At 34.4% G+C, this 13761-nt stretch overlaps 1 protein-coding gene across 3 annotated transcripts in view; it reads left to right on the forward strand.

Moving 5' to 3' along the window:
• Positions 1-13761, forward strand: part of LOC124365871 (E3 ubiquitin-protein ligase RNF216-like) — a 77865-nt gene that overhangs the window by 30110 nt on the left and 33994 nt on the right. For all 3 annotated transcript variants that reach the window (XM_046821965.1, XM_046821964.1, XM_046821966.1), the window contains 3 exons: positions 1362-1521; positions 2819-2926; positions 12967-13076. In XM_046821965.1, coding sequence (XP_046677921.1) covers positions 1362-1521; positions 2819-2926; positions 12967-13076 — 378 coding nt within the window. The remainder of the gene's footprint in view (positions 1-1361; positions 1522-2818; positions 2927-12966; positions 13077-13761) is intronic.

The following is a 13761-nucleotide window of genomic DNA, read 5'->3' on the forward strand; positions in this document are numbered from 1 at the left end:
ATGTCTAATTTTAAAGATATTTAATATACTTCCTAATGCTTTTTAAGTTTTTTGAAATATTTTGTTTAATACTCAGAAAAGACCTTAAACTTTTTTATACTCCATCATTTGAGTATTCAAAAAGTATAGACTGCAGAGAAACAAAATAGCATTTGTATGCTTATTAATTATATCTTTAAAATAAGACATCTTCCTTGATTCAACCATCAACAATAGCACCTTAATATTGTTATTATGGGGTACGTCAAGGGGTATAGTGTAGAGGTATAGTATAAGGGATACTATAGTGGGTTGTACTCAAGATTGTATCACTATAGCAGCTGCCTGCCTAGTCTCCGCTTTTAAAATTGATCTAAAGTTTAAAACTAAATTTTGAATAGGAACTTGTCTCAAATCCATTGGTGTTTCATTATAAAAGCTTAGACTTTAGTGTTTCAATGCAAACGCATTATTAAAAGTACGATTATCTATAAACACTAGCGGTTTATAATTTATTATATTCAATATAGAATTCCTAATGGGAAAATCTATGCTGAATATAGATTATAAACAATTACGATCAACAGATAATATTTTTAACAATTCAATAACATTAAGGCACTAAAATCTAAGCTTTTATAGTGAGACATTTTTAGATTTGGGACGAATTCATATTCATTGCGCAGTTTTAAAAGTTAGCCCCTTGTTAAAAGCGGAGCCTAAGATGCACGGGGCCACAGTGACTCGTATTCCCTGTTGAATATAATTTCTGAATCACCACAATTTGCTAAATGTTTAAATTGCTCCTCCTTTATTGGTAGCGAATATGTTTACATTTGCCTAATGGGTAACCATGATGGCAATGAGAAAATAGCAGAATAAATAAATTTGTACACTTATAAGAGACATATATGTTATGTTAACATATTTAGGCTATATATCCCAACACATAGCGCACAATTTTATGGTGATTTGGTGTATAGACTTGTATTATTCAAACTCTGGTATGAAACCCAGTGTAATGAACAACAGTGTGAATATATCATGTGGCAAGATGTCTCGGAAATGTTGCACGAAACTGTATTTCTACATAGACAAGAATGAGTTCTCCTATGTAGCGTGTCCAAACATGGAAACTGGCTGAGGATTGTTGAAGACTGTCACTCATTTGGTTGACACAATTTCTCTTTTGGCTGCAGAGGAAAGTAAAAATTTGTTTTCCTTATGATCGTATGTTGTTTTATCTTTCAATAATAAAATAAGGTATAGATTTAAATTTTGCATTGAACATCAAAAAAAGGTTACACAACACTTGGTTTAACATACTTTTACCTTGCATCTTAAAAATGAATAAATAGATCTATATGTTATTTTTGTTGTAGATATACAAATTTGGAGTTGTGTATGAATATAAAGGAGCTGTTGATGACCAATAACTACAACCTGACGTATGTGTGTCAGCACCTGGACTCCCTGGGAATGAAACCAAACCCGTTAAGGGTACAATTGTACAAATCGGCCAGTTTATTCTTCCACCAAGAGGTAAAGTCAGTGATAAAATAAAGTATAATAGGTCATTATTAATATTGCTCTAAATTTACAAAAAGGCTTAAAAATTGTTATGATTTTTCTAGGTACGGTACATAAGAATAAACATATTTACCATGGGAAAATATTTTACTCAAACCTATAGCTAATTATAAAGATTATATTATAAACTTAGAAAGATATATGGGCTAAAAATTTAAGTTGTCAAATATGTTTGCTATGACATTTTTCTAAAAGTCAATTTTCACTTTTTTATTTATTTATTTGTTTAGTACATCAGAAATTACAAAAATGTGCTTAGTGGTAGTTGTTATATTTTTATTAAAGTATAAATATATAGAAACTTCAAAAATAAATATCAGAATAACAAGACATAAAAATTCAAGCCTAGCTTATTTGCAGTAAAACTGAAAAATACAAATAGTGTGCATACAAAATTGCTGTTGAAAAATTGTGATTGTTTAAAAGTACTGATAAATGAGATTAGTCAACAAGAATTACCAGTGAACAAGCACAAATGAAAACACAATGAATAACATTTTCCACCTTTTACAAATAAACATAATGATTTCCATTTTCCTCCTTGACTGGTACCACTAACACTAACTGCATGAAGGAAAAATCCTGTTTCCTTCACAATCCTTCCATCGTCAAAAATAACCTTCAAACAAAGAACTAACTGCATACGGTATTCTCTGGTAAACCCTTAATGTGATCACTATTCCCTTGACTATATAATTGGATATATAATATAATGTATATTATAATTAGAGTTTATTTCAATTAAATACGTTACTTGTGAACAAAACTATTTTATTAATAAATAATGAATACTAAATGCCCTTAAATTAGTATGCTAATGTTTTTTTTTTCTTTTCTGAGGAAAATCAAATGGACTACTATGTGTATTTTATAGGGTTTGCACAAATTAAATGCTCATTTCAGTGCCATACTCTTGTAATATTTAAGCACATCTTTAACTGTCATGAACTCCTGATAGTATAGTGTTACATTACATATGTGAAATATAAAACATCGTCTACAGTTAAAAAAAAAAACATCTTAGATTTCTCATAGTAAAAAGTCTCAAGTTGTATGTGGATTCCATTAAATCATTACATTTATTTATATTCTAATTAAATGTGTAAAATTAAATGTACAAAACAGACAATGGATAAAACAGAAAACCATTTTTGGTCATAATTAAAACTGATACACTAACAGTTGGTGATACCTATGGGTTTGTGTTCTTTGTTGTAAAAAGATATTTATAAAACTCATTAATTGGCAGGTGTGGTATATTGAGCACAAGGAAGAGGTTCTTAACATGTTGGAGAGTGCATTAGAGGCGGCCAGAATAGATGCTGAGTTGAACCGACCTCCCACACCACCTCCTGTGGTGAGTAGAGTTTCTGGTGCGAATTTTATTATTACATTAGCAATATAGGTCGCCAGAGTAGAAACTGAGTTGAACTGATCTTCCACTCCTCCTCCTGTGGTGAGAAGAGTTTCTGGATGGTAATTTTATTGTTACATCAGCAATAGAGGTGGCCAGAGTAGAGGCTAAGTTGAACTGATCTCCCACTTCTGATCCTGTGGTGAGTTGAGTTTCTGGTTGGTAATTTTATTGTTTTATTGTGTTGTGAGTAGTGGGGGTAAGCTCGAATGAGCTGTGGTCATATAATTTCTCGTTAGTACTGCTGTTAGGTGTAGACATGGCTTGGTCAAGTGGGCAACGCACTTTTGCAGTCAAGACGTATTTTTCTCATAATAAGTCTATTGTTGCAGTGCAGAATGTGCTGCAAACTCATTATCAGATTCCCTCTTGCTATTCCTAACTGCAAATCCATTTTGTTGTGGGTGGAGAACTTCCATGTATTTGGTAGTGTACTGCAAAAGAGAGTTAGGGCTCAGGGGACCGTCTAAACCCCAGAAAACATTGACCATGCCAGAAGATCAATCTTGTAGTCACCTAAGCGTTCTGCCTGCAAGCATACATTCACCCTGGCGTTGTCTAATCGTACTGTGCTTTGTATTCTCCACGGGGAATTTAACTTCTATCAATACAAGATGGTTATCGCTTAAGTACTCATGCATGTGAAACTTCCATTGCTGACTTGCCTCATGATGCACTTGTGATGAGGCACACTTCCACATAAGCAGAATATACATCACTTTAATGGTGCAAACTCTAGGGTTGTTCATGAGTGGTTCTACACAGGGACAGTTCTGGTGTGCAATCAGCAATGAAGGCATAATTGGCCCTCATTTCTTCGAAGACAATTGTTATGTTACTATCAATTCTGAGCAGTTTGTGAACATGATCCAACAATTTTTAGAATCAAAATTGCAACAGAATAGTTTGGGACTAGTGTGGTTTCAGTAGGATGGTGCCACAACCCACACTGCTAGAAATTCAATGGCTGTTTTGAGGGAAATGTCCCTTGGACTATTGATGTTCCGGTATGGTGACATTTCATGGCCCGCACGCTCACCGGATTTAACTCCTTGTGATGACTTTTTAAGCGGTTATCTCAAGAGTAAAGTGTTAAAACATCGGCTCTAGAATCTTTAGCGGAACAGTGGTGTAAATTCAAAAAAAATCTTGCATGAATCCATACGGCATGTCGTTTCAAGTTTATACAACAGGCTTGGACATTGTCAAACTGTTCTGGAACAGCAACTTGAATGTCTGATATAAAAAACACAGGTTATTACGTTTTAACCGTTTTATTGTATAACGTAATGTTATTACTAGTGCTACCATAACTTTGCATTTAAAAATTTAAACTATCTCCCAAAAAGCCCATTTTGGGGAAATGGTTCGCTTTTTTTCCTAAAGGGGTGTCCTGAGTTTCATTTTTCTATCTTTGTCCATTTAAGGTTGAGCAGGACCCATCCATGCTTTTAACTTAATTAATTTCAATGAGCTGCCATTTTATACTGGGATGAGATAGAAAGTTCTAGTTTCCACTGTTCTTTTTCTTTTATGAAGACCTTTCAAATGAGGTGTCACTTAATTAGTCTTTACATTTAAAACCTTTGAGCCGCCCCCCAAAATCCCATTTTAGGGAAATAGGCAAAGTTGTAACAGTGACTGAAAATGAAAAGTTCACTTCTATTTCCTAGAAAGGTGTCCCGAGTTCCATCCCTCCATCTTCATCCAGCAAAAACTAAACAGAGTGTGTCCATACTTTTAACTCACACTGTATATATACCTGGTATTAGGTTTTAAGTTTATTGTTTTGTAGTATTTTTATATATTGTACATATATTGTATGCCTTATAATTGTAATTTTCTATGCAAGTAATAGTATTCCATTTCATGAACAATATCCATCAAATTTTCAGTTTCTAATAAATTATAAAGAATATTGTAACATTAACATTTAACGTTATTGCTCATATAATCAACTCATTCCTGATTGTGTACATCATAACTTTTACAAGAAAACACAAAAATATCAAACAAATGAATCATCTTTGTTTATCAATATTACTCTGACCAGGCATGTGCTTTGGATAACTTAGAGCCATTAGCAAGAAAGCAGGAAACAAAAAAGAATATTGAGATAACTTCAAAACTATTTGCAAGAATAAATTTATTACTTTTAAATCATAATCTATTATTTATAAACCTATTTCACTAATCTTTTGGACTTTGGACACAGACTTTTCTGATTATGAACATATGAGAAGTCTGTATATCAACGAAAATGCTATAAAGGATTTTATATGCTACAAGCATAAGAAAATGGCATTTGTTTTAGAAAATGATAAGGATATTTTTACACGGCTTTTCTTAACTTTCACCAACCCAATACGACGTTGATAGCTAGTTGGGAGTTATTACATGAGAGAAAGTAGCAAAACATTGACTTGATGGCAAGGCAAAACTTTGCTTATCAGTAGTTTGTCATTATTGAGTGATTTTTACAACTTGCTATGGTCATTAAAAATTATATTCTGTTAATCTTTATAGGTCTTGTGTAATAAAAAATAATGAACACAAAATCTTGACAAGGGGTACTCTTACCTACCTTGAGAGTCTGCCACCTTCATTAAGTTACCCTAACTTTTGGCCCCAATTTTTGAGGTTTAGCGTTCAGTTGTATATTTTTATAGCTTTTTTATAGTTTTATTCAATTAAGTGATTCTGACTTTCGGTGGCTAGTTTAACAGATGTTTCAGGTCGGGATCTTGGTTGAAGGTTTTAAATTTTCATATGAACCTCTTCCAAAATATTCTGAGATTCAGTTTGATAGTCAGCTGACTCTGGAGATGGTTGCTGAAAGCAATCTGAAGCAATTTCAGGAAACCTTTATCGCATTGGTTTCATTTCCAGGTACCTTCTTTTGTGAATGATATTTTTAATTGCTTTTTTGGCAACCAGCATGATACCAGATTCCACACAGACCAATGCACTGTAGTCTTGCATGTTTTACACCAATTGAACATGTGCCACATGAACATTTTGTAGGCAATTTGAAATAGTTATGCAAAAGTTTTTGGGGTTAAAGTGTGTAAATTATATTAGTTTTTAAACGTTTGACTAAAAGTCAAATCTTGAGATTTAGGTATTTCTGTTTTGTCAGAAAATATTGAGTTTCTTTGAAACATTTAGATGCTTTCAACTGCCATGTCATTGTATAACATTACTGTTATTAAACCAGTGTACAACGTGAAGTTTGTCACATGGCAGCACAGTATAGCTGAAGTATTGTACAGGTAGTGGTTAATACTTCTGTCTGCATTACACACTTGTATTTTCTGTCTGGCTGCCAGCTGTATTCTCGACTCGACATTCACTGTGCAGTACGGAGCACCCATAAGCCATGTTATCCAAACGACAGTTTCAGCAATACTAGCTGTCCTGAAAACAGTATTGTTTCCTATTATAATCTTAACTTACATGAGGTTTTATCACAGTTTGTATATGTTTTCTTTTACAATCTTGAAAATAGGTTATTTTTATTACTCTTTTATCGTAATAAAAGCAATACATATTAAAAAATACTCGTGTAAAAATGTGTATTCACTACAAAGAGTAGTAAAACCAATTTAAACGCTTTCATGCAGGACACAAGCACTGTTTGTGTACCTATTACTGGCTATATTACAGTAAAGAACTAGATAAAAAATATTCTTTTAAATTTCATCACAATATGCAGGTTTTGGAAACTGTGTGTGTACTTCATAAGTAGTACAGAGGTCGTTCAATAAGTCCTTAGAAAAGTTATTTTCAATTTTTTAGTTAATTTAAAAAAATAGACACTGGGCCCAAATATGGTAAATACGGTGGATGTTATAATAATTGGAACTTTAATTCCATAATTTTGGCCATCGCAACTGCTCAGGTGTGCACCTATACATTGTCTTTATTACACAAAATCTTTTTCGGATGAGGATGTTTTTCCTTGATTATTTTGCTTAGCCATTCCAATAATGACGCATAATATTTTACTGTTATCATTGTTTACTTTTTCTAGTAATTAATGTAGATGATTCTGCAAGCATCATAGAAGACTGTGGCCATAACCTTACCGGCCAACTTAACTGTCTTAGCCTCCAACAATCACTTTTTTGACGATTCTTTTCTCTCTGGAGTGTAGTGTTGTATCCATGGTGTGTTCCATCATAAACTCATTAGGATTATGATGGAAAAGAGTTAAAAACAGCCTCAGAGTTGACCACATGATTGCGTTTATCCTCCACTGTGAGTAAAAGCTATATCCGTCTTGCCAAGTTTTTTTCTTGCAAAATTGAAGTCACTGTACCTTGCATTAAGTCTGTGGCCTCAACTATTTCGCGTACTTTGATTCGTCGGTCACTTAAAATCATATCGTGGATGTTGTCAATCATTTCGAAGGTAGACACTTCCACAGGGTGTACAGATCTGCATTCATCTTTTTTGGATGTACGACGACGTTTAAACTCATTCACCTAATTGTAAATAGTTGCAAACACAGGAGCAGATGTGCCATGAACTTTGTCCAACTCAGCTTTGATTTCTTTCGACAACACCCCTTTCAAATACACTGCTCAAAACTCACTTTTATAGACAAATTAAAGTTGTTTACTTCAATCGAAAACTACAATTTTAAACTATGTGATGGATACAGCTTACTAGTAAGGAGTGCTACTTAATAGCAAAAATTTATTTTCAATACTACGATCACCATCTCTTGGATTTACCAAGGACTTATTGAACGAACCACGTATTTTGGGTGTGTCTTTCAAAAAAATCCAATTTTTTATTGGTAAAAAATGTGCATTATTATGAGTTATATGGTAAAATGACAACCATAACTATTACTGCTTCCCATTAGACCTTTACTGCACATGAACATGGAACCGAATATGTAGTAATGAACAGTGTCAAGTGGAATGACTGGTGACTGGCAGGTGCATTATATAGTTAACTAAATATATTTTGAGTAGACAATGATAATATTTTTATTTTCGTCCATGAATTGTTATTGCATTTTTATACAAAATGCACCTATCAATTCTTTGAAAATTGTGTTGCTCTCTCTGTGATTTAACAAATGCTTGGCTTCTCAATTTGAATGCATTCATTTTTTTTTTTTCATGAAAATTATTGATTCAGAGCAGTTACATGTTGCTAACAGTTATGAACTTTAAACAAACATAACTGACAATTCTATTAGGTTTTCTGGAAATCACACAATTGGCTTACACTCCCCTTCTGTCATTAAAACACAGTAGGTTTGCCAATCAGTATCATTAACTCCGAATCAGATATTTAACCTAATCGTTAATGTATAATTATGTAGTTTATGATTTTTTTTAAATTTTAAAATTAACTTACAAACAGAACAATAAGAATACTGAAAATTGTTATTCTAGTATTTGGGTTTCCTAAAAGTAATAATATAAAATAAGTTGTTCAGTGCAAATTTGTAGGAGTATGTAACAGTTTTAGAAATTGCTAAAAAAACTGTTCAAATTCAATGTATATAAGCAAACGCTGCTAGTTCAAGTGATAAGCAATATATGTCACCATTTAAAATTCTAAATAAATAAAGAATATTTTAACATAAACATTCCTTCTTCTAATCAAAACTGATTCCTTATCATATGACTAACAAGAAACAACGCAAAAACAAAAAGTAACAGACAAATCAATCATTAATGTTTACCAACATTACTCTGATTGGTCATGTGCTGTCAGATAACTGTGTGATAACTCCAAAACTATGTGCATGAATAAATGTATTACTTATTAATTATTATGTACTATTTTAAAACCAATTCCACTAAACCAGTTCACGGCATTAACCATCTTGTCTGTGTAACCACTATAATATATGACATGGTACAAAAGTTATGTGTAGGTACACTGTTTCTAGTAGTGCAATTTATCTTAGTTGTTACAGTATCTTTAACTTTCAACACCACTGTTAGTACATTATTTATTAAAGAGTTTATTAGATCAGGGAAGTAAACGAGCATTGCAGGACCAACTTAAGTTAACTGTCCGCTAATGTAATTTTTATTACCTGCCATAGTAATTAAAAACTTATTTCTTTAGAATTTGTTGCCTTCTGGTTGTTACAGCCTGCAACCGCATTTTTGAGCTTTTGTGCGTATGTTTGTAAGACGGTTAATAAAGAACCAGCAAGACCCATCTAAATGTTAAACATTTTGTATCTTTTACATTACAGTTAAGAGTGTCTTTACGATTCATATTGTGGAGTCTTGTCGGTTCATGAACTATTATTTATCTTTGTATTCTCTATTTATGAGGGAAATCTATATCTAGTTATAACAAATTTCTTTTTGTAGGTCTTTTTTTATGTAGAGGAGACTTGCAGGAATCTCATGGGGCGTAAAACCCCATTTAGCACTATGGCTTTACAAAGCAGTTGTCAGGCCTCAAATCAATTATGGTTCATTAGTCAGGTGGACAAAGGTGAATCAGGTAACTGCTAAAGCCAAGCTCGAAAGCTTACAAAGGCTTGGCACAATCTTTGCAACCGGAGCATTTAGGAGCAGTCCCTCAGCGACCCTCGAGGTGGCTTTAGGACTTCTACCTCTTGATGTCCATATAAAAGCTGAAGCGCGTAAGTCAGCCTATCGGCTGATGGTTGCTGGCTTGTGGAGGAATGGCGCGTCTAACGCGGGCCATGGCACCATCACTGAAGCTGTAAACCCAAGCGCTATTCTCGAAATGGTCTCCGACATAATGAGAACGGAGTTCGTATTCAATAAGCCATTCTCTGTTGACTTCTACTCCAGAGATGAGTGGAAATCGCAACATAACATCCCAACAATAAGAAAGAGCTTTGTCTGGTACACGGATGACTCGCTTATTAAGGGCAGAACTGGATATGGAGTGTTTAGTCAATCCCCTAGAACTGCCCTTTGCGGCAGTTTGGGACGGAACTGCTCCATATTTCAAGCCGAAGTCTATGGTATCCTGGCCTGTGCCAACCTAGGCCTTACCAGAGGGTACCAAGGAAAGAACATCTGTATAATGTCAGACAGTCAGGCAGCTCTTAAAGCTCTTGACTCCAACAGCATTACATCCAAGCTTGTGTGGGAGTGCGTTAACACTCTCTGCAAGCTTGGATCACGCAACTTTGTGCATCTTGGTTGGGTACCGGGCCACACAGGCATAGGTGGCAACGAATGCGCCGACAGGCTTGCCAAAAGCGGAGCAAGCATGCCATACACCGGTCCAGAACCGAGTTGTGGTATAAGCAAGTCAGCCGCTTACCAAAGTATAAACAAATGGTCCAGGAAGACACACCGCTTGCGGTGGCAGAGTCACCAAGGACAAGCACTCGGCAAAAGACTGCTTGCTGATTCTAGCTCCGGCTTCACCAGATGGCTGATGGGGCTGGGCAGGGGTCGAGTTAAGCAAGTGATTGCCTTGATCACTGGACACGGCCACTTCAGGAAACACCTAAACACTCTAGGTTTACGAAATGAGGACTCGTAGTGTAGACTCTGCAATAAGTCTGAAGAGACTGCAAAACACATAATACTGGACTGTGAGAGACTGGGAGCAAGGAGAAGGGCTCTTTTCGGTGATAAACAACCAGGCGACGAACCAGATGCTAGTATCGGGGAAAAGCTTCTTAGCCTAATTAAGGGCACAAAGATAGGCTTACCCCTCTAACATCAAAGGGGCACACAATAAGCTCAGGTTGACGTGTGAGGATCTGTGAATCCACCCCAATACCCCAACGCAAAAAAAAAATAAAATAAAATAAAAAAAATAAAAAAAATTGTAGAGAGAAGAATTACTAGCTATTGTTCACATGCTTGTATTATTAGTGCATGACTCATTCAGGCCAGGTCAGTATTCTGTGAGACGAGATGTTCACAAGACAGAACTGCCACATAGTGTAATGGGATCATGGAGCAACACATTATCTTAAACAAATATGCTACATAAAATTTAGTGCATAAACAGTGCAATTTAAATAACTGTATGATATCTTTATGTCTGTTGATATGAAAGGAATTTTTCATTTGGATGCTGAAAAGTGTTTCAAATTATGAACAAGGTTAAAAGTCAAAACAGATCTATAAATTTTTTTTATTGTTTACATTAAATTGGTGAAATTTTACACACTATAAATAATAAACACACTAATTAGTATGAACATAGTGTGTGCTAAAAATTAATTGAAACTAATTTTTCGAAGTTATGGTGGTGCCAAGTTAGAACTGCACAATAGTTTTATACAATTGGGGCAAGACCATAAGGAAACCCCTTGTTGCACTTGGTCTTAAAAGGACTGTCATGTTGCTTCCAGAGTGACAGGATATTCAGGATGAGTAAGGTTGGGAGGATGGTCTGCATTCTGTCAAGATCTCATGAGGATTTGTAATGGACACTTTCTCTGTCGTGCCACCAAGGAAGGAAGAAGGAGAGACTAGCTTGGTTCCAGCCTCTTAATACTCCAATATAAAAGGACATCAGTTGGATTACCCTCATTTGTTGGATTGCCCACATCTGTTGGATTGCCCACATCTGTTGGATTGCCCATATTTGTTGGATTGCCCACATTCGTTTTCCCTTGTTGGGTGACAACTTCTACTGACACTGCCACCAAGTCTCATTATTGACCCTTACAGCACTGGATATAAATTTCCCTATGTCCCCCTAGTGTGTAAGTAGCTTTAAAAAAGTTAATGTTAACTTAAAGTCCTATTTGAATTAATATTTTTTAAGTTATTATAGGATGTAAAAGAAAGATAATTATTTTTTTAAGTCCAAGATATTTTAATAACTTAATATGTATAAAAAACAAAATATGAAAGTTTCCAATTTACAAAAAAAGAAGAAAAAAAATGTAATAAAAAAATACATACAATTGAAATCTCAATTACAACCATCCCACAGCCGCTGTAAACAATGTTCAAATGTAACATATAAGACACAATTCCACATAGGAACAGAGCTTGCATGTAGATCTCAAGAGTCATCTTCCATATATGGAAAAAGCCGTCAAACGCACCAACTTATGGCAAAAAAATGGTGTTCTGTTGCTATGACAACCAGTTTCCAATTGCTAATGGTTGGCAAAGAATTACTAATAGAGTGTATCTGCTGTTAACTTTCAGTTAACATTCTAATGCATTTCATCTCCAGTTTTACAAACTACTATGCACAAAGGGAACAAAAACTTCAATAGCGAGATTTGTTTTCAGACATGTGTTGAGAAGTCATCTATACCGTGCAGGATGTCACATAACACGTGGGAAGGGTTATTAATTCGTTTTGATAGCACATGGCTCTTGGGTTTTCAACAGTTCGATACTCTGTTAGGTTACCAGCCTGAGTCATTAGTCTTCTCTGATAATTCCATTATTGTCCCAAGGCTCTTGGGCTAAGCCTGTTGAGGTAAACCTCCTTTCTGACATGTCAATTACACCCTTTGCATGATAGAGGTTAATCTGAATTTGGTATTTTATTTGCATCTCTATTTACTAGTTAATAAATAAATAAACAATACTTGTTACATTCTTTAACTGTCTCACCGAGATAGAATTGAATTTCCAATTTTAATTAAATCCAATATTAGTTTGATAAATATTATTAAGTATGATATTCTGCTCATTTACACTCAAAATTCTCAATTATAGAATTAAAACTTATTATTAATCAGATTGGAAAGAGTGAGATTTGTGTATCAGCACACAGAGAGAACCAGGTGAGTTCTTTTGGCACATATCAGTCCAAAACTTTCTATTATATTTTCATTGTTTTTGCTAATTTTTTTTACTAGCCTCAGGTGGTTAGGCTAGTAGAGAAGCAGTTCTATGAATCACTTGTGATGGTGGAGGCTATAAACCAATTAATGACGATGTTACAAGTTGCACTGAACTTATTGTACTTGTAATGAAAAAAGAGAAAAACATCATAACAGTTGTAGTCCTTACGGTTGTGTACATGTGCAGGAGGAGGTATTTGAGTGTGAGATATGCAGAGATGAAGTAGTGGACTACTCAGAGTTGGGCACTTGTGACGGCCCCTTGGGTCACCTCTTCTGTAAAGCCTGTGTCAAACGGTATGTATTTGATAATTCATGTCCTAATATAGAATGCTTGTTTTTGTATCTCATAGTATCTGAAACAATTTTTCAACCAATATTTCCAAGCTCCTGTGCAGTAGCCTGAACATGCAAAATTAGAGCCACTCTTGTAAAATGTGTATAAACTGTTCAATTTACGACTAACTTTACTTAGTCTCGTAAGATTACATTCATGCAATGAAAATAATAAATTTGTGTAAAATCGTTTGTAAGTTATTACTTTTTTAGTTAGTTTAACCTCCCCTGAAAAGTTTTGTTGGTAATATGAGTGCAGTATCAGTGTTTTTATGCACTTTTCAGGTGTTGTGGAAAGTTACTTATTTTTGTCAGATAGAGGTACCGGAACACTTTTCTGATGTGTTCTACATGAAATCAAGCAATATATATATATATATATATATATATATATATATATATAGTAAAAATCAGAAATCTGAGTTCATTTTCCAAAAGAGCAAGTATTTATTGCGAGCTAATGTGCAAAATCGATCTCTAAATCAAGCAGAAGAACTTTGCTTAAACAATTAAAATAAGTTTTTGGACTTCAGAACTTTATTATTTGGGTCCTATAGTCCCAGTGAAACTCAGCTATTACAATTTTACATTGGGCTTATCGGTAACCCTGATGATAACAACAACAGCGCAGAATTTACAAACTAAT

The sequence above is a fragment of the Homalodisca vitripennis genome, chromosome 7 (genome assembly GCF_021130785.1).
Source record: "Homalodisca vitripennis isolate AUS2020 chromosome 7, UT_GWSS_2.1, whole genome shotgun sequence".
Taxonomy (NCBI): domain Eukaryota; kingdom Metazoa; phylum Arthropoda; class Insecta; order Hemiptera; family Cicadellidae; genus Homalodisca; species Homalodisca vitripennis.